Here is a 27,349-nt window from a genome sequence, read left to right as displayed (position 1 = left end):
ATTATTCACGCATTGATTATCTATGACAGACACTTTACACAGAAGGTAGAGTAAGTGATATGCATTCATGTATAAAAATTGAGTGTTTTTGCTTCGTAAGAGATTCTTAGTGGCATCAGTTCTTTTCTATATACAGAGAGTCTTTAATATAAACAATTCATTCCCTTAGCTCCATGATGCAACAAGCAGCTAATGTAAATGCAGCAATATTAGCCTTAAAAGCTATTAAATATGCAACATATATTTTCAGGGTGAATATAAATGCCAAACAGCTGTGCTTTTGTTTATACATTACTGTAAATTACAGCAGTCAAGAGATATGTGTTTTTTATTAATATACACTGAGTTTATAAAAGTATCAGGATTGTGCGCTCATTTTGGTGCATGAAATGGTATATTGTAGTGTGCCGTTAAGGAAAGCTTTGATGCTTTTTACACAGTGAAAACTAAATAAATTTTCCTTGATTTGAAGCCTCTAGCTGTGCTCCAATTCAGAGGTTGCGCTCTTCTAAGGCTGCAGCCGAAGGTTGATTGCATCATTGTGGTACAATGAAGGCTCTGGCCTCTAAATGCATACTCTGTTTTTTGAACAATGCAGAATAAAACATGTTGAGTCCTTCACAGCCCAGATTATCCTAAGATTAGATGTGAAGTCTGTGTCCTCTGAGGGAAATCTCTCCTTATGATACCACGCCCACTTATGCAGCATTATGGCAGAGCTGACCAATCATGAAATCACCCTTTAAAATGTGTTTTGTGGTTTATTTATTTATTTATTTATTTTTTTGCAAAGTCTAAAATGGTTAAATACATTAATATAGTGTACATTTTTGAAAATCTAATGCAAGTTAATTTTTAGTTTAATCATTGGCTTTAATAAAAAAAAACAAATTGATAATTTATAATTAAAGCAGTGACAATAAATCACACAGTCAGTGAGGGGATGTGTTTATTATAATAAAAGCATCAAAGAAAAGGTAAAAGGGATTCTGTCAATAGACATGATTATTATATTTGTTTATTTTATGTTTTTGCCCTCATAGTTCACTGACAGGTTTTGTACAGTAAATAGCTCACATATTACAAGTGAGAGATTTCTGAATGTAGGGTGCATTACTTGATTTTAAAATAATTGAGGGAAGCACACTCTTTCTACTATCTATTATTATTTATTGAAAATCAATACTGAGCAACTAAAATTAAAACACACAATGCCTAAAACGCGCCTCTCCGCACCACCCACCCTTGTCACCAATACCAATCCGACCAATCACAAAGCTTGAGCTATGCATTGTAGTCAAATTGTTTTGGGAGGTGTGCAGGTATGCAAAAGCTGCGCCAAATCATACGTGTGTGCTATAATATAGTATAAGAAGTATAAATCATAATATAATAAGTATAATTCAGCTTTAAGAGCGGGGTCACGTGACTCCGCACACCTTAGGGAAAGTAATTGGGGAAAAAAATTACCTGGAAAAACTAAATCGATTATAGGATCTAAATGTTGATTTCAATTACTTTTCAAATAATCGCCCAGCCCTAATATATGGCATGTATAGCTCTAGGGTCAGGTTAACTGTGTTTATTGCAGAACTTCTTTATTAAAAAAAAAAAAAAAAAAAGCTCTGAAAGAGATCAGGTCTCAGCCAGGTTATGAAAAAGTAGCACAAAAGTTACTCAAAAGTTACGTAACGCATTACTATAAAAAGTAACTTAGTAATGCTACTAGTTAATGCATTACTTTCTAAAGTATGTTTCTCCAACACTGCTTATGAATTTAACATGTTAAAGTGGGAAGAGTCAGAGCAGAAAGGGGAAATATATTGGGGAGAAAAAGGACTGTATTCCTGTTGGCAAACTGCAATATGTAATATGAACTTTTATGACAGTAATAGGAACTTTTAAAAAGCCTTAAACCAAGCATTGCAAGTCAACTAGGAAAGCTTGCAATCCCTACAAGTAAATTTTATGGCACAAAGTTGCAGATTACATTTAGAAAAGACTGGATTTCTCCAACAGAATTTCTCAACATCTCAAAGCCCAAAAAATACATAAAGTCTGCACAGTGCAAAGACTGAATTGTCCCGCACGCATTATTGTTATGCTTACTCTATCATGCGCTTACTCTTATTATAACTGGTACAGATTATGTTTATGTGCTGGACAACTTGTTTCTGCTCCCTACAACATTACATTACATGCAAAAGTTAAATAGCTTTTATGTTGTGTGTATATGACCTATTGAATGTACATTATTGCTCATACATTAGTAAACCATCTCATTCCTTTGAGGCAAACACATATAAAATTTGTTTACCTTTTTTTTTGGTTTAATTAACCATAACTTCTTAGGGAAATACCATTATTTTGCCCAATAAAAGCTGTGCTTCTCTGAATTTTATTTTTCCGTAAATACACAGTGCATTTATAGTTTTGTTTGTTTTAAAAAAAATCTTTCCTCTCTTAAGCCGCAGACTATCTGGCTCGTGTTAGACATGCATCCTGCATCTCTGTATCTTTGTTGGGCAGATTACCCTCAGTGGTTCCAGTTAATCTTGTCAGTTTTGGTATTGCTGATTGCTTATCAAGATGCTGATGTCTCCAGCAACAAAGAGGGGATGGCTTTTGCAGCCTCCATCCAGACTATGCTAATCCAACACTCAATATGGCCTATCTGGGGATTTATGAAAGCAACAGTGGGCTTTCTGATTTACGGCTTTACACGGATCCATCTTCAGGAACATGCGGAAAGGTCTGCTCAATATGTTATCAACAAATACAAACATTTTAAAGCTCAGAGCGTGGACGATCAGGATTTAAACAGTTGCGCCGTGCATGGAGTAGCCTGGCCATTCGCTTAAACGTTGTTGTTGCTGCTTTATAGGTTTTTAGTTGTTTGTCTTCCGCAAGGTCTTTGGCTCTTTTCAGCTGTGCCACGAAGATGTTTAGGATGCAAAAATTAAGCCATTCTCTCATGAGCTGAAGCATGTGATTCTTTCATAAGGTTTGCTCTGAGTTTCTGCTCTCAGTAATGTAGTTTTGTAAGCTGCTTATGAAATTGTATGAGATGGCAGTCGTCCAGATGGTCTCCTTTAAACCCAAAGTAGAGTTTAATATGAAGTACAAACTCTAACGCAAGTTATGTGCATATGCTTGTTTGTGTGTGTGTATATAGTTCTTTGTAGATTACCCACAGAAATGTAGTCCTTTATGTAGTTATGTATTACTATATGTAGTTAAAATTACTTTACAAAATGATAGCAACAGCGCTCTGCATTTATAAATACACCCCTCAAAAATCTTTCTTTTAAATTCATATTTTTAATAGGAAGCTATACAATATTATATTTGTGATTATTGTAGCTGACGCTGATTGGTCAGCTTGTAATTTTGTTTATTGTTTTGAATTTCATTATTTGAATGTGTATTGGTATATGTTTGTTACTAATTTCTTTGTTTCCGGTTGGCTTGAGTGGGAAGTCACATGATTCTTATTAATTGATTTAACCTGCGAGAGTTTGAATGCCAGAGGATAGTGAGATCTCAATGCAAGCACCTGTTAAGTGCTTTTGCTTATTCTACAGCTGGTTATCTGGCCAACACGGTAAACTAAAATTGTTTTATATATTATTTGTTTATTTTGATGTCCTTTTGATTGTGTTTTGTGAAACATTTGGTTTATTTATTTGTTTATCTTTTAGTTTTCACGGTGTTCAATAAAGAAAATCCATATGGACATCAGTATTTGGAAGCTTGGACTGTTTTAATAACTGGCGGGTAGTTACACATATATTAGATTAGTCAGTACTGAAGCCAAATCTGGAGCCAATCTGCCAAAAAACTTACAATAACGGTCCAACTAGTGCAGCCAAAATTGATATGTTATTGAAAAATATTAAATACAAATTTTAAAAAGAGAAAAAATCAAGAGAAGCAAAAAATATTTAAAAATTTTTTTTTAAATTGTGTAAGTTGTAATTTTGTTTTCAACATTTGCTTGAATTTAATTGTATTATCTTTCAATTTCTAAATATGTTTGGTGGCAAACTATTATTTGAATAAATATATCTGTTTAATAATTCTGTTTTGTTTAAACGCACCAGAATACATTGCCTATATTCACTGAGAAATGGATAAAAATATTCATTTTCAAAATGGGCTGTACTCAATTATGCTGAGCGTTGTATTAATGTAATGTATTGAATTACTTTTTAATTTCCTTTAGATTAATTTTGATGCAATTCACGCATAAAATTATTTTATTATTTCTAAAAAAATTTATGAAGCTATATTCCATTGTTTATTAACATACATTAAACAATACGACATTTCTATATAAAATTTGAAATGAATCAAAATCAAGCCCTTGGTAAAAAGATGAAATATTCTGCATGCCATTTCACTGTTGATTTATCAGGAAATAGGGCTAATCGTGAAAGTGAATAAGCAATTAAGTTGTTAAATTACTTACCACCTATGCTACAGTGAAAAGAAAAAATGCGCAAAATTTCCAAAGACTTCCCATTTTTTGTCTGCATCAAACTAAATAAAAAAGTGATTATAACCAGTGCATGCAGCATATTAAATGCAATTAAGTTGTTTTTTAACAAATAAAATATTGATCAAATAATGTTTCTTTACTATTCAGTGGAACACATTTATGTAAAAATGAAGCACCATACTTTTAAGTTGCTCTTACTAAAATATACCAAGGAATAAGTGATGATACTATCAGCCTCTTGCTGATAAATTAATAAAACCTAGTAGTTTGAAGGTTAGAGTAATAAAATAATTCATATTTATTTTAATTATGTATTTTAAGGCTACACTGTGTTGCTTAAATTCACCCCTAGTTTTTACCGATTTTATTTTTTATTTATTTATTTTTTGTGATAATGACTGATTTTGTGGTGGTAATTCGCAGATATTTGCAGAAAATTTTGTGATAATACATATAAATACTAAAAATTATATGATAAATTTTGCTTTGGATTCCGCGATTACAGGGGGTTCAAACTAGAGGGTCTGTAAAGTATTTTAAAGTCATGAAATGATTCTTGTTGTAAATATGCCATGAAGGAATTTTTGGTATATAAACTCTTAAACTGAATTGCGTTTTAGTAGATGTCTATGGTAAATGGAAGAATTATGAATAGTATCCCATATTATGCAACCCATCTCTGGGAAACATCCATACACACTCATTCACACTCATAAACTACGGACAATATACCTCACCCAATTCACCTGCACCACATGTCTTTAGACTTGTGAGGGAAACCGGAGCATCCGGAGGAAACCCACGCAAACGCAGGGAGAACATGCAAACTCCACACAGAAATGCCATGTTGAAATAGCAACCTTCTTGCTGTGAGGCGACAGCACTACCTACTGCGTCAATGCGTTGACTAGTCTGATTATTAATATAAAAAATTTGGCATATTATTAAATTCCCATTTTTGGAACTCTATCATCCACATTATAAATGGTCCGTTACTTCAAAACCAATCGACTAAGGACCAGAATCAGATGATTTAAAGCATGATCGGCCTGCCCATTGACCGGATTCTAGCCAATTGTAGATGGTCTGTTTTGTTCACAACAACGTGAGCAATGACTTCATAGAAGCACTCACACTCACAGCCCCATGATGACATGTCATTGCTGAACGTTTTCACAGCGTGTAAAAGTGGCCACCACAAAAATATTTGGAACATAAAACCTAATTAAATGTCACCCAGCTGAGCATTTAATGGGAAAAATTAACTCTGCCTAAATAAACATTTTGGTACGGTATGATTTTGACGACACATTAACAGAGTTGTTTAATCTCAATCCCTGTCACACATGCACCTTGTTACAAACCAATTCTGTGCATGATGAAATCCTGGCAGGCTGGCTGGTGCTTCTCATCTGGGCTGGTAAAGAGCAGAGCTGCCTCTTCTGTCCTCTCCTCTGAAAGCTGCACTCGCACCGACCTCACTGCTCCGTGTTAGCGATGCTCATTTTGACTGGTTACCTGTTAAGCGAAAGTAAGAAGACAGATTAATGCTGTCTGTCAAACGGGTTAAAATTTAGTTAAGTTTAGCATTTTTTTTTCAAGCTATTTTAGATATGCTTACAGTGTGAGGGGAAACTACTCTACTAGTATTTTTGTTGTTTAGTGTCATAGTTGTTTAGAGAGTGAAACCATCAGTCACAATGAAGTTGTTGCCAGCGAATGCTCTAACAAAACAAGATAATATAAAATCAGAAAATAAGTATCTTTAAAACATGTTTGCAAAACTATACAATTATTAAATGAAGCATATTTTAACAATATATTGTACACCTATGCTTATCGTTAGTCTTTTGAAAGAGAGGTATCATAAAAAAGGTTTAAAACATTGTAAAGTGAAATGTTTTGCTAATGTAGTTTAGGGAAAATGTTTGCTTTTTTTATTATGAACAAATTTAATAAAAGTATATATTTTTGTATGTGCTGTCAATTCTTGTATGTTCACACCAGATGTGGATGAAGTGCTGGGTGTGAGTCTTTTACATGTTAAGTTAATGCATAGGTGCGATCAGACATCCTGCGGCGATATTTGTGCTAATAAGGTCGCACGAATGATGGTGCGATTGACAAGATTTCAGCAAATGGCACGGCGTGAATTGAGAATTTTTTGAGTGAATGAAGTGATTAACATGCGATTCCTGTAAAATGTTCACGTTGAAAAATCTGAACTTTGGTGAACAGTTGATGCCCTGAGGGGATATCTACTGCCGACATAGGACGACAGGTCATCAGACTGGGAGAGACCCAAGTAGTTAAAAGCAGCCATCATCCAGGTGCAACTTCAGGAGGAGTTGATGAACTCACAGAGCTGGATGCGCCTCTGAAGAGTCTAATAGACCCAGAGACAATGCTGAACAAATCGATGGAATTTTTCAACCTTTCTAAAGCATATGCATGCTCTCAATAAAATCCATGTTAAGCTTTTACCAGGCTGACACCCCCATGGCGCAAATCTGTGTTTATTGTGAAGCGAATTTGATGCACGAATTAATCGAGTAAACTCAAAATGTTTAGGCGCCTAATTACATACAAATATCACAATCTATTCATGCAAACCACGCCTGGTGTGAACAGTTACAGTTCTCAAGCCGGTCGCACACTGGACCACATCTTTTAAAAACGTAAACATGGTTTTCTAGGAGGGTACGCAAACTAGCACTTCTATTCACCGTTGGATTTCATTGCTTAGTGAAAGATAGAAAACAATGTAAAGAAGGTGTGCACCCTGCACTGCAATAGATGTACAATTGTCTTTCCAAAAAAAATCTGAATTGCCAAATGTTCCATTTGGGCACATTTACCTAAAAAATCTGACAAGAAAATTGTAGTCCTTGTATTTCAACTCAAAATGCAGTGCAGCAGCTGTCCATTCCCTCGTCTGAAGCTCACCAGACACCTTTACCATAGAGGTGAACCAAGCTGTTAGCGTTTTGCTAACAAGCCAAATCCAGAGTGCCTGTCCGCTCCTTCTTGAGTCCCACAAGCCTTCGCAGGATGGCAATGATGCCAATTAACAACGTCGTCTTCTCACCATTTTGCATAGCCTCTAGCTACGTGCGCGAGGCCAGTCCAGGAGTTAAAGTCCCTGACAAGCAAGCCTCTCAATTATGTCTTGTATGTTTCATCACAGTTGAATCACCATCTGGACCAGTCCGCTCATTAGCTTTTCCTATCTGGACACTTTCACATGTTTTCTGTTGCCAGCTCTTGAGTCAGTGTGACTTGTTCAGAGAGGAAATGCTTGGTTTGATGCAAAATTCCTGTTATTGTGAAGTGGAATTATCATTCATCTCATTTTCAGATCCATCCGAATTTTTTTAAATATGGCAATTTACTGATTAAGCTGACAATGTTAAACATTGTGCTGCTTAACAATTTAATGGTGCTGTAATTCATTTTTTGGATGTGTTGATGAGCTGAAAGTTAAAAAGATATTATATTAAGGATAATATATTAAAAAAGATAGCTACATATTAATTAAATATAAATAAATAAATATAAATATAAATTCAATATCTCGGTGCATCACAGTGCATTGATGATGCTTTCCATACATAATTACATTTTTTCTTCACAACACAAGAATACATATAGTTAAACAGTGTATTATTTGTAATACAATTTTGTCTTTTAATACAAGCAGTCAGATATATGAACTGCACCTTTAATTTTACCTTGTCAAAACACTCTTTTTGAATGTTTCAAACAAAACTCAGGTACATGCACAGAACAACATGAGCTTTTAAAGCAAATAAACTAATGTAAATATTATCCCGCTTGCTTTTTGAGTGATGTCGAGCAAATTTTTTGAACTTCTATGACTGGTCCTTGTATTCATGCGCTCAACAGAAAGTGCTGGGATTGACTCTAAAACTGTTAGAGCTATCACCGATGTATGATGTGGACAAGGAAGGACAGTCTGTGCAGTCTAAACCAGGGGTTCTCAAACTTTTTAGCCCGGGACCCCCAAAATAACAATGCCAATGTCTCGCGACCCCCACTATTTTCGTAAGTGGTTATAATCATACAAACGTTGCACACAACACTCACACAAACCAATCAGCCTATATAAACACAAGTTTATTGACAACACAAAAAAGTGCAACAGTGTCATATCATTTTTATTATTATTATTTTATATTAACCTCATCTAATTAGACTGGTGGGCACAATATTTAAGTTACATCCCAAGTCTTTTCTTGGTTTAATTTTGGAGACTGCCACTTACACATCATCCTCCATGTTTAGTGTCCTATATGTATTTTAAATGTACGCGAGTTCTGTAACGGTGTCGAAAGTTTAGCTAGTGCTGTAAAATCTGGTGTAATGACACTATTGCTTTGTCATTAATCTAATGTAAAAATCCTAAGGGTTGCAATCAATGTAAAAAAAAAATTAAATAAAAAAAATTTAAAAAAAACAAAGGCTGATGGCTTTTTGTTTGGATATTGTATTTTTTATGTAACTTTTTTATCTTCTGTAGGTTATGGATTAACAATGGTAATCAGAAAAGTTTATTCAAATTTATTAGATTTTTGTAAATCACCAAGTGACCCCCTCTCATTGTCCCGCGACCCCCACTTTGAGAACCACTGGTCTAAACGTTTTAAGTACTTGCAGTCACCTCCCTCGGCATAGTATTCTATCGTGACATAGCACATATGAGATATATGATGTCAGTACGTAATAACCGGTTATGATTTTTTAGTGAAACTGTACCAAACTGTACTAAATTTTGACACCCCTAATTTTTTAAATGTATTTACAATTAACGGTATCCACGGGGTATTAAAAACTCTTCAAATCTCTTAAATTTAAAAATCCAAATTTTTGTTAAATTACAAATTTATTCAATGTAATATTGTGTTGTTGGTCTTAAATCATTTTAAACAGGTGTTAATTTTCCTTTGTCTATGTAAAGTTACCCGGGCCAACACCCATCCAATCCCCATAATCCATCTCAATAAAAGTTTTAACAAAAGTTTATTTATTTACTCTTATTTATGAACTATATTTATCCACACTATTTATGTTTCTATGTATAAACGTGTGGTTTAATTGTCTTACTTACAATAACATTTGATTTGAATGGCTTTTTAATGTTTTAACTGGGCTGTTAGAAAAATCCTTAGTGTTTAGCCTTGCGCAAGTCTGAAATTTCATTCAAAAAGGCCTTAAAGCTTAAATTTGACTTTATGAAACCTGTAGAAACCCTCAATTAAATGTATCCTAACATAATCAAGTATTCGTTTAAACATTACAATAGAAATTATCGGGTTTTAATATTTGATTTTATTGAAGTTTATCTGGATTACATTTTCTGTAAATAAACTTAAAAATAAAAATAATAAAACCTAGAATGAAAATAATAAAAACAGTTAAATCAATGAAATGTATAAAATGCATGAATATTAGAGTCATTGCTTTTGATAGAGGTTCAGTGTTCTCCTACATTGCTTTTTCTGACTTTTCACAATCCTACTTTTAAGGAATGTGCCTTTTCAAGTTTTTACAAACCTTGACATTGGGTAAATGTAGTGCTGTATGCATAATATAGATGTGCCTTCAGATTCATTGCTTCCTCTTTCTGCTGATCTCTGAAGTGACACCACCTGAAGTAAATTCATTTTCATTTCAAGCTTAAAGTTTCAAGTTGGCACGTTTGATCAGTTTCGGCTCGATCTCTCTAACCTGTCAGCTGGCAGTGCTGTATCCAAACATAAATGGAAAGTTAGCAGATATGCTCTGTTTCTTTACGAAAGGACACGCTGTACTGTATCTGCTCAGCTGGAGTGTTGGAAAGATGTCCTTGTTTTGCTTGCTTTCACCTGATGGGGGAGTTGTCTTTCCAGTCGTCCCACATTTGTCTCTGCAAGCATATTTTATTACGACATCTATTCACTCGTAATATCTTAAGCAACCAACATGATAATCTGTTCAAGAGGAAGTCTCACCATACTCTCCACATAGTGTTTCAATTGTACACATTGTGTTTCTGATTCACTTCAGTCATAAAATGGAAAATGAACTAATTCTCGTTTTAAAGGAGCTGCCATATAGGCTATATTATTATTATAGTTCTTTTTTGACAATGTCCTAATTTTCTTGCAACTACTATTAAAATAAAGATGGAGATGCTGTTATCTCTCCATGAACAATATTAGCATATTTTGTCCCTTTGTTATAGAATTGTATCTTTATTCAACACTTATGAATGATATGAATTCATACAGATAGAAAGATGGCAATCGTAGGTTTAGCTTTGAGTTATTCATTTTATATTTAAAAAAGAGAGAACTGAATAACATGAGTGTCAAACTATAACATACAATTGGATAATACAACAATAATAATTTCATAGCATATTATGATACAACATAGCGATGTTTAAACTGCACAGTAATTTTATTTTAGTCAAGATTGCAAAGATAAATTTTTCATTTGATACAGTTTCATTTGTGTATCTTTAAATGAATGAAAAGAAATGAATAAAATGGTTTATTTTCTGTTTTTCCGGGTCAGAATATAACCGAGCCTTTAATTGTCGTTTATTAGGGATTTATAAACCATAAACAGTCCTCACTAGATTACGTCACAAAACTCCATGATGTTGACCTAATGAAGCATATTACCATATATAGTAACCATTAATATATGTCTCAAATAACATGTTTCTAAATTCTGATGCAATACTTAATTTAATGATGAAAAAATAAATATTTCACAATGCATGAAAATACAATCATTAAAGGGCGATGATCTAGCTCTGTTTAGGTGGTAGTGTCATGGAGGGAAAAGGGGAAGGATTTGAATAAAAATAGGAGTTTCCACTTGGGCACGCACTGATTTTTCACCAAGGCAATACAAACACACAGACGCAGGGGAGAAAGACAGTGACTGTGTTTAATGACAATGGAATGTTTGCCATCTGAATGAACAAAGAAAGGGCACTGATCACACACACCAAATCTGTAGAGACTATCAACACCAACTGGAGCTGCGTCTTTTTTTAAAGAAGACGAGCAGCAAATCCGCATTTCCCAATGTCCAGATGCGAAAAGCTCTCGAGTAAAAAATATTCCATACAATCAAAACAACCAATTTTCACTTATTAGTGAAATATATGTGTCCTTATAGTGATTTTAGCAGTGTGGGACACATATACGACTGTCGACTATGACGACTGTCAACAGCTCAGAAAATGTGTTTTGGTGTTCGCTTAGAAGTCATTTGTATCTGCAATTATAAACTGTTTACTAACATCTGTTGTAGAGTTAGTGGTTAACTGATATTGAATTAACTATTTGCTAAGGCTTAATAAATGATTCACAGTATGTAGTTATTATAGTGTTACCAATTCGGTATGACGGTTATACTGAAATCACCCTGACAGCCTAAGGTTTAGGCTGCCTGTTTATTATTTTTTTATTTTAATTCTGTTTGTCTTTTATTAATGATTGTTTGCGTGAATAATCACTGTTACAAAGAAATGCAATATCATTTAATTTAACTACTTGCATGCTATACGCCATTGTTTAATTTGTTAATATTTAGCTTTAAGTTTGCAAATATAAGGACTATTAACATTAAAATGTTCGTTGTGCATGCGTACTGAGCAAATGCAGTGTTTTATTTAAATCCGATTTATTGTTTGAAGTTCTAACTGTCAAATGTTTATTTTATTTCCATTTTATGCTTAATTATTATTATGTAAAAAAAACATACAGAAAACACTGAACCATGACTTCAAAACAAGTGTGCTTGCCAAACACCGCTAGTAATTACTTTTGGTGCCTGCTGAAAATCAGGTATTGATATGCATCATGATTTTTTTATGAATATTCAACCCAATTTTCATGTATAATACCTTCAAGTTGCTTTGAAAAAAGTTTTTTATGATGGTGACCATGGAGCAATGTATTCCACAATGCCATATGTTCAGAAACACAATGCAAAGAGAAGAACTGCACTTTAAATGAGCTTTAGGCTGCACTAATGTTCTACAGCATGAGGAGTATGCAGAAATTGTAATATTCTTGCCAGTCTTTATGCACTTTGTAAAAGTGATGGATGTGACCTTGTGAAAATCACATCAGGCTCCAATCCAGCATCTTCTATACCTGACAGACTGAACTGAAAGTGATTGTCATGCTCAGGAATGGACAGCAGTGACCTGGCTCAGGGCCATCACCGCCATCTTCCTCATCTTTCTGTTGGCTCTCTACTGAAATGCACACTGACCCTCCGCACGCCAACCCTCTATGCCACTTTCCTGCTTCTGACTTCTATTTCCTGCCAATTATTTGGATCACCAACATGGCTGTAGTGGAGTAATGACTGTCTCTTTCTGTCTGCCGTTTGTGAGGCGTCGTGGCTGGTGTATGTTGCTTTAATGGCTTCTCATGGCCACAAACGACAGCTAGGAGACATTACTGGGAGTGTCTCATTAAATGACCATGAAATTGAAAGCTGCTTCCCATCTGACAAAGAGTTTGTTCTGAGCTTTTATCTGTGATGACAGGTGGTCTGGATTTCACTTGATAACATAAAAGAATAAAATGGCTTCTCAGATTGTCTTTTATGTAGTGTACATGATTAATTTTGTTTTCAGAAGTGTCAGAATTTATATTATGAAACATCCAACCGGATGTTTCATAATATAATTTCACAGTGCCTGGATTCAATAGAACTACTAAGTCACCTATTACTGCTTAAATGTCTGCCCTGGTTATGTCTTTTAACTTGGTTATTTTCCAGTATTTGCTCTTCTGTTTAGGGATTTCTCTAAAAATGGCTCTACGGCTGCCATTTTTATTTTTCTGATTTTCTTATTGATACTGTCAAGGCCATGAAATCCATATTGGCCAGAGATAACTTTACCTCAGTGACATATAAATCTGCAGCATTTTAATCTTTTAAATGTACTGTCTTGTCTCGCTCAGAAGATAATCAGATTGGAAGTGAAGAGAATAATAACAATAAAAATGATTATTACCCATAAAATAGTTTGAAAGAAATCTCAACTGTCCAAATGGCCGATCTGCACTCTAGTTTTTATCATTTAATCTAGTGCTGAGACTCATACCCTTCTTATTATAAAATCACAATTCAAAGTATAAATTTGAGGGATCTTGATCATTACATCTGGACTTGAGTTTTAAATGAATGGAACAGGGATGAGGTGAGCAAAGTATTTATTCACTCACTGGACTCTTTATTAGGTGTACTTTGTTATAACCTATTAGGGTTGCACAGTTTACCGAAACTATGAAAGTGTCCTGATACTATGGCTCCAAAATACTGGTGGTGCCACTTTAGTTTGTAGATGGTAGCATTGTCATTAACTGTCTATCTACAATACACTGTTGCATGTGAAAAAGTCACTAAAATGCTCCTACATTTGTGCAACAATAGATAATTTTACTTTGATATTCTATAGAGCCTTCTAAGGTTGCAAATCTAGAATTCTTGCCTTTTATGGCAGCCTACTGCACATTTTTCTGATGCATCAGTTAAATTCCGCTCGTGTCAACATGATTTAACAGCTACAACAACCGTGACAATCTCTTAAAAAGGACAATTCACAAAGTGAAATGTTGAAATACTTTGGACTCTTACCAAAGACTGAAAAAAAAAACAATAGATTTTTTTTATATATATATATATATATATATATATATATATATATATATATATATATATATATATATATATATATATATATATATATATATATATATATATATATATATATATATAAATGCATTTTAGGTGAAGGGAATAAAAATAAGGGAATTATTCATTCAATTCAAGTAGGCCTAAAATAACAAATAAAATATTGTATTTCTGAATTTTTTTCATGATTATCATTATCTATTCTCTTTCATAGATTTGAGTTATGAATTACAGTATTGCAATACTGTTGGTATCATGATACTTCATATTGTATAGTATCATGACAATAATTAATGGTATTGCGACAACCCTATAACCTACAGGGCTCAACAATAAGGACTGCCCACTGGCCTGCGGCCAGCGTGAGAGATGCTCAGGACAGTAGGATTGTAACTGGCCCAGTTGGGCCGTGCTGAATTTTTTAATTAATGCGACTCTTTGTTAATTGTGTTTAAATACAGTCTTAGAACTGAGAACTGTTTGTGCTTTTAAGCCTTTAAATGCTACCATCTCTGTGATGTTGTAAACACCATTCTGCTTTTCTGTTCCTCTTATCTGATGTTGTGAGCAAGTAATTTTTTTTCTTCTGCTTGTTGCAACCAGTACAGCAAATAGACAACCAACATGGCGGCAACATCAAATTATCTTATTAAAAAATTAATTGATGTTTTGCAGTTTGCCGTCAGTTTGACAAGTCATCTACATTTTGTTAAATAATTTAGAACTGCAATAAAATACTTGCACATTTTCCATACTGCTGTTTGTTTGTCTAGAACTTCTTCTCATTATACATTTATTAGCATTTTTAAAATAATAAAATTCTATATTCACAGATGTTATTTTGACACATTATTTAAAATATGTGGCTAAGAAATAACTAATAACTTCTTTTTTTTATTGGTCCACCCTTTGCCTTCTGCAGACCTTTGTAAGCATTATGGGAGTTATGGTTGCTGTATATCAGTTCAAACCAATCTCACCATTCAAAAACTTTTAGCAGATTATCATAACCTGATCCTAAATACTCTGAGTTGCTGTCATTAGCCAATGCAGTGGTTGATTGATGAGATGTGTTAAACAGCTGTTAAACAAGTGTACAAAAACTTATAAAAGTGGCCTCTGAGAGTGTATTTTTGAGTAATTTGAATAATGCAAGGTTCACTCTCTTCTGGACTATTTTTATTTCAGTGAGCTAAGACCTGAACCAAGAAATTGAGATTTATGTGCACGTCAGTTTAACTCAAATTTGTTGAGTACCGTTGCTAATGTTTCTATTTAATTCAGGTATTTATTTGTTTATGTTTGATAAAGTTTTGCTTCTGGCAACACGGTGGTCGATGGTCACTCGTTCGAGTCCCGACTGAGCCAGTTGGCATTTTTGAGTGGAGTTTGCATGTTCTCCCCGTGTTCACGTGGGTTTCCTCCGGGTGCTCCGGTTTTCCCCACAGTCCAAAGACATGCCCTATAGGTAAATTGGGTAAGCTATATTGTCTGTAGTGTATGTGTGCATGTCCTGGTTTTGCTGGTTGGGGGTTGACCGTTGGGCTAACAACCCAGCTTATAACATGAAGGTGTTACGAAACACCAATATGGTGTGGCTAAATATCAACTTCGATATAAAAGGCCCTGGAAGTCCGTTAGTAAGTAAAGTTTTGCTTCACTGAAATTTTTTTTTTTGCAAATGATCAGAAACCTCCATTGAATCACTTTAACTGAAGTGACCCCCTTGACAGTCTGAAAATCCTGGAAATGTTGGCGCTCTTTATTTGAAGTTTGTTCCTTTAAGTATGTTTCAGCACTGCTGAGCTGTTATTCCTTTTATCCCTCTAAATCCATGAATGTCATCATTGATATTCACTTCGTTTGTTTAAATGAAACTGTGTTGTGGATTTGGATGGTAGACAATCGAGTTTTAAGGGTTGTGTGTCAGTGGTCATTGGACTGGAAAGTGTGCTGCCTACGCTGCAGTTTGTCATCGTCTCGATAGCTTGATCATCCTCAGACCTCCACGTCTCTTCATCATTGTCTCCGTTTTGCTTCAGTTAACAGATATCCTGACACGTTAGCTGCAAAGCTGATTTATGATCTTGTGGTAGAGATATTTAAAAACATTATTTTCTGTTAGAAAAAAAAAAACTATTTCACCTAGTAAAGACTTTTTGTTTTGTGTTCATTCGATTTATAAGTTACATTTTTATGATGTGTACCTTTTTGAAGATCAAAAAGTCTTGTAAAATAATTCTGTTCGGATAAATTCACAGTTCGTGCTGTAAGAATTGAAATATTGCAAATATTCTGATGCCTTTGACAATTCAAAACATGAGCTGAAAACAGAGACTGGTAACTTCACAACTCAGCAAGGGGAATGCGGGAAAAACCAGTTCCTGCTGCATTTGCATCTGAGTCTGCTTCATCCCCCCAACTCACACATATGGTCATTTCAATGTTTGAATGTTCTAGAATTAACCAAACTGACTTTAACTATCATGTTTGATGTCATTTGAAATGTCTCAGTGCGATCGGTACAATGGTCTCATTCTCTCAGAAATAGACATAATCAGAACAATAAATATATAACTTCAGGCATCTTTTGAACCACTGTGAGGGGTGTGACACTAAGTGTGAATGCCTTTTGTTATACATTCACACCCCCTTCCTTGAGGGAATTCTTGGATTATTTAAGGTAAGGCCTAAGAAAAGCTCAGGGCGATTCTGCCTAACCAGATCAGCCCATAACATGGCTTGTTCCATGTTATGTATATTTCAAAGTCAGGAATGCATCTTTTTCATCTTGGATTTATCTTTGATAATTTGATGTTTTGTATTGATCGTTTATGAATTGACTGATTGAATTGGCATAATACATTTACCTGACTAATAAATTGTTATGTTTTGAATGATTCAAACAGAGTTCGTGTTATTATCTTTAGTAGATTGTGGTAATTTCATAGCACCACAAGCCCCTGTTCAGGTTAGTAGCGGACTAGAACACGGTAGACGGAGCATTGCGGCACGTTACACGATGTCTCTAGAGCTCCGACTAACAAATTGGCATTTATTCATGTATACTTAGGCTGTAAAAGGATATCTAAGGGGATAGTCCTTCACCCGATAAACTTTTAATACTATTTAGATAGTATAGTGATTATTCAAAGTTACTACTAGTTTGAGTACGACTGGTCTGCTTAATTCTATAGTAATGATCGTTATATGACTAAATAGCTCTGTCTGATTTAGGAGGTAGCAGACCTATGGGGACCGCATAAAAAATATCCTAATCTGAGTAAGTAGGGTTCTGCCTTTTTAGGATAGCGGTCAATCGCCCCTGTTTAGTGACCAAGACTGACATGCTTGTGCTTAAGAAATTGTATACTCGGCCGGTACAAGATTCAGGATGTTATAGAGATCCCAATGAACGAGAATAACATAAAATGATGAACCGAAGAGAATATTCAATCATAATCTAAATTAATGTGAACGGAAACAAAATAACCTTCTCAATGTTTTATAATTGGAGTCAGATAAAACGAGGATAAACATATTAATATTCTAAACCATCTCATACTAAAATTGGAGTCAGATATGAGTTAAGTTTAATATAAATCAACATTGTGCACTGGAAAGACCGAACATGCAGTGAACCTTCATCCACCATTGGATACCGTCATTGGACCAACTGGCTGGACCCTACAGTGCTTCAGTTATTGACCTTTTTGAATGTATTCTACTGCACCACTATAAAAAGGCATTAACCCCTGACCTGTATTTTACGTTTTTCTTTTCTTTTAGGTGACTGCTCGATCTCTGCCAGCCGTACAGTCTGATGAACGCCTCCAGCCTCTTTTGAGCCACCTCAGGTAATTGACATCAGTAAAAAATGTCTTAAGGCATAAAACCGTACACTTGCATTGCTTTGTGGATATTACAGCAATTAAACGAATGCCACCAATTTAATTCAGACATATCCACATGAGGCTTTTCTTTTGAAAAATACCACTCTAGACAACATTCCCACAATAATCCTCGGTTTTTGTTTAGCAGTTACCTTGGCCTACTGAGAGCAGATCAAACTGTCCATTCAAGGCCAACCGTCTCACAAAGTGACTCCGGCTGCTTTGCTTTATCTCTCACACTCACTTTCATTGAGTTCTTTTCATTAATGGTCTGGGCACAGTCCCATTATGATGCACCAAGGGTCCTCCATGTGTGAACCCGCTCTTCCATTTTGGCAGCAGCCCAGCGGGGATACCAGTGTAGATTAAAGCCAGGCTTCTCAGTCGTTGGCCACATCGCATTCTCATACAAGCATGTCCCTCCAATTGCTCGCAATGAAGGGGAACAATGGCAGCATTCCCAGCAGTCAATTCATTTGCTTTTTGATGGACTCTGAATGAGAGCATTTTAATTGGATGTGTCTTTAGAGACGACAGTTGTGGCTGCGGAGGATTGGTTAGTAGGCTCTTTTACTTTTTGTCAACGCTGGGCTGGCCAGATAAGAGGGTGTGAAGGGCCAGCGTGGAGCTAAACACTGAGGGAATGCAAAGGAATTGGGGAGAAGGGTCTGGAAATGCTTAATTCATAACATCACACATGGCTTCAGTGTTTGGTAGGAGCAGACCTAAAGAAATTCTTTGCATCAGTCCAGCTTTGTATGAGCGCCTTATAAAGTTGTCAATGTTGTGAAGAACTTATGATGATCTTCAGTCTATGATTTTGTAGTGATATTACTGTAAACTTAGTAACTGAATCATTTTGGCTAAAGTATGTCTTTAAAAACTGAAATAGTACCTCTGACGATACTAACTAACTTTGCCATCTGAATAAACATAAAGAACGTTAATCAAGAACAAGGCTGCTAAATGCCATTTATGTTAAAAATAAGATAATGATATTGAGTGAATGCTTTAGGCACGTAGTACTTGTTTAACAAATAGTTTTGTTTGAAATCATCTGAATCCGAGCGTCAGCGCATTCAGAAATAAGTTTGTTTGCAAAAGCCGCTGAACGCCACTTGCTTTTGACAGCAAAAGCCGATATATCCAGAGAACCTATCAGGCGTGATTCGAAAAATGTTTTCGATGTAGAAGAGTGCTGATACTCTGGCTTTTATAAGAGAGCTTTTTATTTCACTTTCGAATTTAAAAGACGGAGTTTGATGAACTGCATGAGCCTCTTCAACTGCCACTGAATGACAAATAAAAACTTCCCTTACCTTAAAACTCTTCATTATAAGAAAAAAAAAGCACAATGTACAGTTGGAAGTGTAGCATGCATTCAAAACGGTTGTTTGCGCAGCGACACTACTTTGAATGAGTCCGATTTACTATAGCTACAGTACATTAAACAGCAACTCCATTTCACGAAAGACAAAGTTAAGATGGCGTTCTTTTATCCTGGATGGATGCTATGAGGATAAACAAGAGATGAAAAAGAGACCAAGATCTTGAGTATAGTGAGGATGAATAAATGACATCCTCTTTTTTGCACAGTAGGAATACTTAGTGTTTTATTTGCTAATGCAAGCTGTTTTGAAAGATAAATAATGTATAAAACTATAAAAAAAAAAAAAAATTATATTACTTCAATAAATTATATTTTTTTTGTTATGGACAATGCACAGATATTAATGTTTCACAGTGTTTTTACACTACATTATTTGAATCTAATAAGCTTGTTTACATTGTTCTACTTGCATTAAATCCAAATCCCAAATATCAGAAATGACAATAGATTATGATTTAATTAATGTCAATTTTAATGTTATTGATTAATGCACTTGACAGATTGCATTTATACATTTTCCTTCTGCTTATTCCCTGGTTTATCAGGGGTTACCACAAAAGAATGAACCGCCACTTACTTGACAGATGTATTTTTAATTTCAGGTGATTTGTTTAATGTGTTTTATGTTTGGTAAAATAATCTCTAATTGCATCTTTAGTGATTTTCAACTAATTACAATGTCTTGTCCCATTAGGTGGATTTAGAGGGTTTTGCATAAAAAGCAGAAGTGGGTTAGCTGGTTTTGATGCAAAAGAAGATCTACCTTGTTAAAAACCAAAGATATGTGTAAAGTGATATTTTTGAAAAAAGGGTATTTTATTTACTAGCTAATAACCGTATTACATGTAAAATGAAACTTCTGAGCCTAATCAGAGGAGCCTGATAGAAAATGCTCATTTACAAAAAAAAAAAAGAGGTCTGCTATATATGTGTATATATATACATTCCACATATGTATTTTAGTGTTTCATATTATTAGCCCTCTTAACCAATTTTTATTTTTGATTGTCTACAGAACAACCCATCATTATACTATAACTTGCCTAATCACCCTATATTGCCTAATTAAGCCTTTAAATGTCACGTTAAGCTGAATACTAGTATCTTGAAAAATATCTAGTCAAATAATATGTACTGTCATCATGGCAATGATAAAAGAAATGTGATATTAGAAATGAGTAGGGTCAGACAAAATCTGCAGATAATTTTTAGCTATTTCTTTGGAGAATTTTGTAAAAAATCCGTGGTTTTATGCAGAATGATTTTGGGAGTATCATAACTAAATGTATGAAATCAACAATTAATACAATTTTAACTTTTATTTAATGTTTACAATGCAGACCCAATCATATCTGCTTATTTAGTACACAAAGCAAGTCTCTCATATCATATATTTACTACAAGACAGAAAATATAAATTTACAAACTGTATTGTAAATAAATCAAATGAATATTTTAATAATGATAATATTATATCACAAAAATATTAATGAAAAACTGACTAAAAATACATTTACATATGTAAATAGATAGACTGATGGGCTAAAAAAACTGTGGAAATATGCGGATATCTGCGCATATAGATTTTGTGTGGGCATAGAAATGAGTTATTAAAACTTATGTTTACAAATGTGTTGAAAAAAATCTTCTTTCCATTAAACAGAAATTGGGGGAAAATATACAGGGGCTAATATTTCAGGAGGATTAATAATTTTGACTTCAACTGTATATTTGTACCAATGATAGATTCTTTACTGTCACTTTTTGCATTAATTTAATGCATTCCTGCTTAATAGAAGTAGTAATTATTAATTTTCTTAAAAGAAAAATCTTTCTTGCACAATCTGTGCTTTGGGTCATCTTAAATATGGATTACTATATTGTGAGATGAGAGCTCAGTAATGTTTGAGGAAAATAAGCATCACACTTTCATATAAAATTCAGTGACCCAATACTTGACTGGACTGAAACAAAACCGACTACTACTATGCCTAGATGTTTTGTTTTTACTTTGTATAGCAAAAATATATCTAACTTAAGGTAATCAAATATACAGCATTGTTAACAGCCGTCAAAACTGCGTATGCAAAATCTTTTTTTTTTTTTTTTGAGGTATGTGCTTTGCTTGTTTCCTGACCAGAAAACATGAATGCATTTAAATAATCTGCCTATGTTAATCCGTTCTCTGCTCTTACCTTGTGCATTTTTGTTCTTTTTTTCACCTTGATTGGCTCTAATCATTTATCCCTTCTTCTTTGTCTTAGCCATGCTTATGTGGGTCAGGATTACAGCATTCAGAAAAATGTTGGAAAGATTTCTCTGGAGCAAATTGATCCAGTAAGTATGGACTTAATTTGGTTTGCAATAATTCTGTATATTGAATATTGTGTGTGTACATGTTTGAAAATCTAGCAAAAAAGAAAGACAAGGTGCTACATAGAATGCATTGGGAATTTGTAAGATTTATTTTATCTCAGGAGCTGTACTTCACTTCTTGCTTTATATTTGACACTTGTGACTTGCACTCATGTTAAGGTTTTCCTTTCCCTGAACACTCAAGTTGCTAGGACATTGAGCATGTCCTACTTTGGGGGTTGGAATGGATGTGCACAGATGTGTCTAGGGTAGAAAGCTGTCTGTCTGTGCATGTCTGTTTCTTTGTGTTGTGTATGTCATCTCAGGGCCGGTTCTGTTCCAATTAAGTGGCTCATCAGCACATGCAAATTTTGTCCTTCACTTTTTGCTTTTATTTGAACATTATTGACTGCATGGAAAATTCTTGTAATTAAAGGCTTTGCATTAAACAAAGGCTTTTAAAAAATGTTTTGATTCCTCACATCAATCTTACACCACATCCTAGCCAGGTGCGGTAAAGCTTTTTCTTAATTTTTAGTGACTAAACTTAATTGTGCATTTAGAATATCTCTTGATTGGCTGTAATTGTGTCACAAGTGTTTTGTGTTCTCAGTGGACTTGCGTTCTCTGTCTTTGACATCTTTGAAAAGATTGATAACTGATAACTGCTAATTATAAGACAAGGCATTTTTCAAGTTCCCTTGAAATACAAATCAAAGTTTTTGTTGTTTTTTTGTTGAAAGTTTTTTGGTCAGTGTTTGTATCTCTATGTTAGGCCTCTAAAAAAACAGAAAAATGTATAGCTGTATATGAAAATACATAGTAGGTAAGAAAGAAAGTAGGTAAGTAGGCTAGTAAGGCAGGTAGGTAAGTGGGTAGGTAGGTAGGTTGGTAGGTCGGTTGGTTGGTTGGTTGGTAGGTAGGTAAGTATGTAAGTAAGTAGGTTGGTAGGTAGGTAGGTAGATAGGTAACTTAAGTAGGTGGGTAAGTAAATTGGTTGGTAAGTAGGTTGACACTGTAGGTAAATAAGTTGGTAGGTAGGTAGATAAGTTGGCTAGGTAAATAAGTAGGTACTGTAGGTAAGTAATTAGGCAAGTAAGTTTGTAGGTAGGCAGGTAAGCAAGTAAGTTGGTAGGTAGGTAAGTAAGTAGGTACTGTAGGTAAGTAAGTAGGCAAGTAATTTGGTAAGTAGGTAAGTAGGCAAGTTAGTTGGTAGGTTGGCTGGCAAGTAAGTAGGTAGGTAAGTAAGTAGGTAATTGGGTAGATAAGTAGGAACTGTAGGTAGGTTAGTTTTTAGGTAAAGTAGGTAGGTAGGTAAGAAAGTAGGTAGGTAAGTTGATGGGTAGGTAGGTATGTAAGTAGGTCTGTATTTTCGGTAAGTAAGTAGGCAGGTAAGTAGGTAGGTAAGAAAGTAAGTAGGTTGGTAAATAAGTAGGTAAGTAAGTATTGTTTAGGCCAGGTGTGTCTAAACTCGGTCCTGTTCCAACCCCAGATAAACCTTCCTGAACCAGCTATTCAAGCTCTTTCTAGGTATTCTACAAATTTAAAGTGAGGCGTGTTGAAGGAAGTTGGAGCTAAACTATGCAGGACACTGGCCCTCCAGGTCCCGATTTTGAACACCCCTGGTTTAGGCATTTTGTACAGTGAGATCTGGCTTTTTAGGAAAGTGATATTGTTATTATAATTTTTTTAAACCTTTCTCTAGAAGAAATTTCCTTGGTCACTTGGAAAACATTGTAAAAATAATAAAATTTCACAGGAGGGCAAATAATTTTGACTTCAACTGCATAACAACTTGCCACTCTTGTGAAGTCCTGGAAAAGTTGGTAAATGCATCTGCAAAGTGCTTGAAAAGTGCTTAAATTAGACAAAAAAATGACAATTTACATTTCAGAGATAAAGATAATCAAAATGTTGAGTTTCTTTCTTCCTACAATATGAATGAAATATATTTTTATGATGTCAACATGCATTTTAGCTTTTACAACTTTCTGATCAATCAAATGCTCTCTGAATTGTTCTTCCCATTGCAAGATGTAACTGAAGTTGGTCACCTATAATATTTCTGTATAACTGTCCATTCAAACCAAGGGTTTAGCGTTTGCATATATAAGAACATGCACATTCTGCTCTGGCCTTGCACATTTCACATCTAAAAAGTTATCCGTTTCATTTGAATTTTACATTTAAATTTAGTCTTTTAAAGCAGCGGAATGGTCAGACAGACTCAGCATTGCTTAATAGACTTTAGCTGTCATGAGCTCAGTGACTGTGTCTTCATGTTTCAGTTGAAGTTTAGTCAACACATTCAGCAAAGCTGCTCATTCCATTGCACTTCAGGGGATCTTTAATAACCTCTCTATTGTTTATTTCCACCAGCTCTCAGGCAAGTCGTTTCCTCTATGTATGAGGCATCTCCACAAGGCACTGAGGGAGAACCACCACCTGCGGCACGGTGGACGCATGCAGTACGGCCTCTTCCTCAAGGGCATTGGTCTTACTCTGGAACAGGCCATGCAGTTCTGGAGGTCAGAGTTTGTCAAGGGGAAAGTTGATGCAGACAAGGTAACTCTTCAACTTCAGCTTCTAACTCCCTCACATTGTCCTGGTTTTCCCCAAACATACATCCCAAGATGCTTACTTCATATTTTTGTGTTATTAGCAATTCTTTTAATTCTGCTGATGTGATTTTTTTTTCTTCACCCCTCAATAACTCTTGAGAGGGTCACCCACATGAGCAAGAGAATGTATTAGAAGGCCACGTTTAGTTCTAATGCTTGTGATAATTTGCCGCCCTTCCATCTTGTCCTTAATTACAATTCCAGAGGAACACGTGAGATCTTCGTTTTCGCGCATGGTACATTAAACAAGAAAATTACACCCCCAGTCTTAGACCTATGTTTCCCTCCTCCCTGCACTCTGCAAATGATTGCTTATTCTCAAAAGATGCTCAATCAAGGAGAAACAAATGAATTTTATATCCTTACCTGAGAATGACCATTTTGTCAGACAGGCTTATGTAGTGATCTTTAGCCCCACAAGAGCACAGTAGCATCTCAGAAATCACTGATTGCACGCTGTATTTCTGCTTGACTGCTCCAGCTGTTTTGGAACTCCACATTATATGGGATCCTGTATGAATTGGGAATGTGTACATCATATGGGCATTTCTCTTTTAAGTAGAAAATTACAAATTGATCATTAGTGTGAGTGTGAATGAGAGTGTGTGTGTGTGGGTTTTTTCCAGCACTGGGGATTGTATTAGTTATATTCTCTGGGCCAGTGTCCTGACTTTTTATCCTACTCATCAGATTATGCTACCAACACTGTATTTGAATGGATCTGAGTTTGGGGTTAGGGATTAGGTAGGTTACACAGCTTCACATCACTCTACTCCACATAAAAATTTACACTGGTAGCAAAATCTGATGGGTAGCATATTGCATCATCAAAATTAACTAACTACCTTTGGATTGATGGGTAGGACAATCTGACAAGGTAGGGACAAATCAACAGAACACCGGGTTTGGCGGCAGAAAGGGCATTCTTGACAGAATCATTGGTGGTTCATTCTGCTGTAGCAAGCTTGAATGGAATAAAAGGAAGGGCCTAAGCTGGAGTGATTAAAATTGTGTCAATTATTATATTTTTTTGTCGTTATTTACAACAACAAAAAATCCCAATATATCACTTGGCGTAACAATAGCTTGTTTACCAAAAAATGTAAAACATAATCAGAACAAAAATCATTTGAGGTAAAAAAAAAAAGACTCAACCAAAAATAAGCCACAAAATCGAAATATAACTGCTAGGCAAGTACCTTTCAGACTGGTTTTATAGTATGTAGTAAATTTTTTTTTTTTTTTTTAAAGTAACCTTTAGCATGATTACTTTTACATATTTTAATAACAAAATGTCAGTTCCCAAACTATATACATGTATGAATAATGGTGGAATCTTAATTGACAATATATTTTCACAAAAGTTAATTTTAACATTTTAAAGGTGCAATTTTTTTGACTCTAAAGCATAAAAATACCATAATATGTTTGCAGATATTTAGGAAACATGCTAAGTGAACACTCTTGTTTATCTGAAAAACAATTTTGAAGTCAGATATTTTGCTCTGAAAATGTGTGTTATGTGCTGGAAGGCTGTCTTTGTTTTGGTTCTTTTAACCCGCCCAATGCAAGTTTAGCCAATTATATTTCAGCACCCCAGGTTGCCTCGTTGGAAAACAGTGTATTTCATACATTCAGCCTCTCAAAGTATGCGTCCGTGTCCGAAATACAACTTCTGGTGGACAGATGTCATATTTTGAGTTCTACATGAGTTGGTTATTAATTATCAAATACTGTAAATATTTCGAATTTAAGCATTGGGTGAGCAGTTTACATTGTAACCCCATGTCCTAACAGTGAGATTTGTAGTGATGAGCAGTTTGGCTGTTTGCACCAGACTAAACCTAAATTTAGCCATTCAGACGCACAGAATAGTGCACTTACTGCACTCCCACAAAATGGTACAGTTTATTACCTAATGAGTGTATATTAAACCTCTTTAACATTATTAAATTTACATGCTAAATAACAGACATGTGTTGACTTGCATTGAGTTACAATTCTAAAGTTCATTTTCAAAGGGTTTGTTTTATTTTCAAGATCTGAGGTGATTTTTTTGCTGCTGCTTTCAGTATTATGGTAATACATGTTATGTAAAATGGCATTCAAACTCACATTATTAGCATTTAGCACTGAATAAAGCACATGAGGTGTACCTGAGGTAATCATAGTAATAGTAATCTGTTGTTCACCTGCAAGAAATGGAAGCCATTTCTAAAATATAAATTTCAGGTGTTTTAAATTTGATTATCCCCCCACCCCCCACCCTCTTTAATTTGTTTATTTACCATCTGCAGATACATTATAAACATTGTAATGTCACAGCTCATCTTATTTCAAATTTAACATTTAGGTTCTTATTTATAAGCATCCGAGAATCCAATATGTTTTATTGTTCATGTTATGAAGCTGTTGAAAAGCTAACCATTAGCATTTTGTGCCTGAACGTTTTCTAAATTTCCAGCTCATAATATAACAGGATTTAATAGACTGTATGTTTGTCAGCAGCTCAAAGATTCAATACGCAATTGATCTACCTTTGTGCAAAAGTGTTTGACTGTCCAAGAAATTTAAAATGACTAAGCGTTGCTAAGCACTACATATTTTCTGCGCAAGTGGCAAAACTTCAAGAGAAACCTCCTAAAACGCTCTGAAACCCTGTCTGTTTGAATGCTTTGGAAAGATGTAAGGTATTCATGACTAATTAAAGGATAGCATTCTGTAATGAATATCATTTAGTTCTGCAGATTACACTGTAAAGCTGTGCTTTAACATTGCTAGTTAATATTCAGTAATTTATTGTATTACGGCAACTTAGTTCAATTCTGCAACCACAATGAGTGCACACAAATAGAGT

The 27,349-nt window shown here is 34.8% G+C and overlaps 1 protein-coding gene across 3 annotated transcripts in view; it reads left to right on the top strand.

Moving 5' to 3' along the window:
• The window catches only part of prim2 (DNA primase subunit 2), a 126,371-nt gene that overhangs the window by 46,210 nt on the left and 52,812 nt on the right, over positions 1 to 27,349 (top strand). For all 3 annotated transcript variants that reach the window (XM_068212830.2, XM_005156811.6, NM_214782.2), the window contains 3 exon segments: positions 18,023 to 18,090; positions 21,781 to 21,853; positions 24,251 to 24,436. In XM_068212830.2, coding sequence (XP_068068931.2) covers positions 18,023 to 18,090; positions 21,781 to 21,853; positions 24,251 to 24,436 — 327 coding nt within the window.

The sequence above is a fragment of the Danio rerio genome, chromosome 13, assembly GCF_049306965.1.
Source record: "Danio rerio strain Tuebingen ecotype United States chromosome 13, GRCz12tu, whole genome shotgun sequence".
Taxonomy (NCBI): domain Eukaryota; kingdom Metazoa; phylum Chordata; class Actinopteri; order Cypriniformes; family Danionidae; genus Danio; species Danio rerio.
Note: the sequence above shows the minus strand (reverse complement) of the source record. Positions and strands in the feature narration are given on the sequence as shown.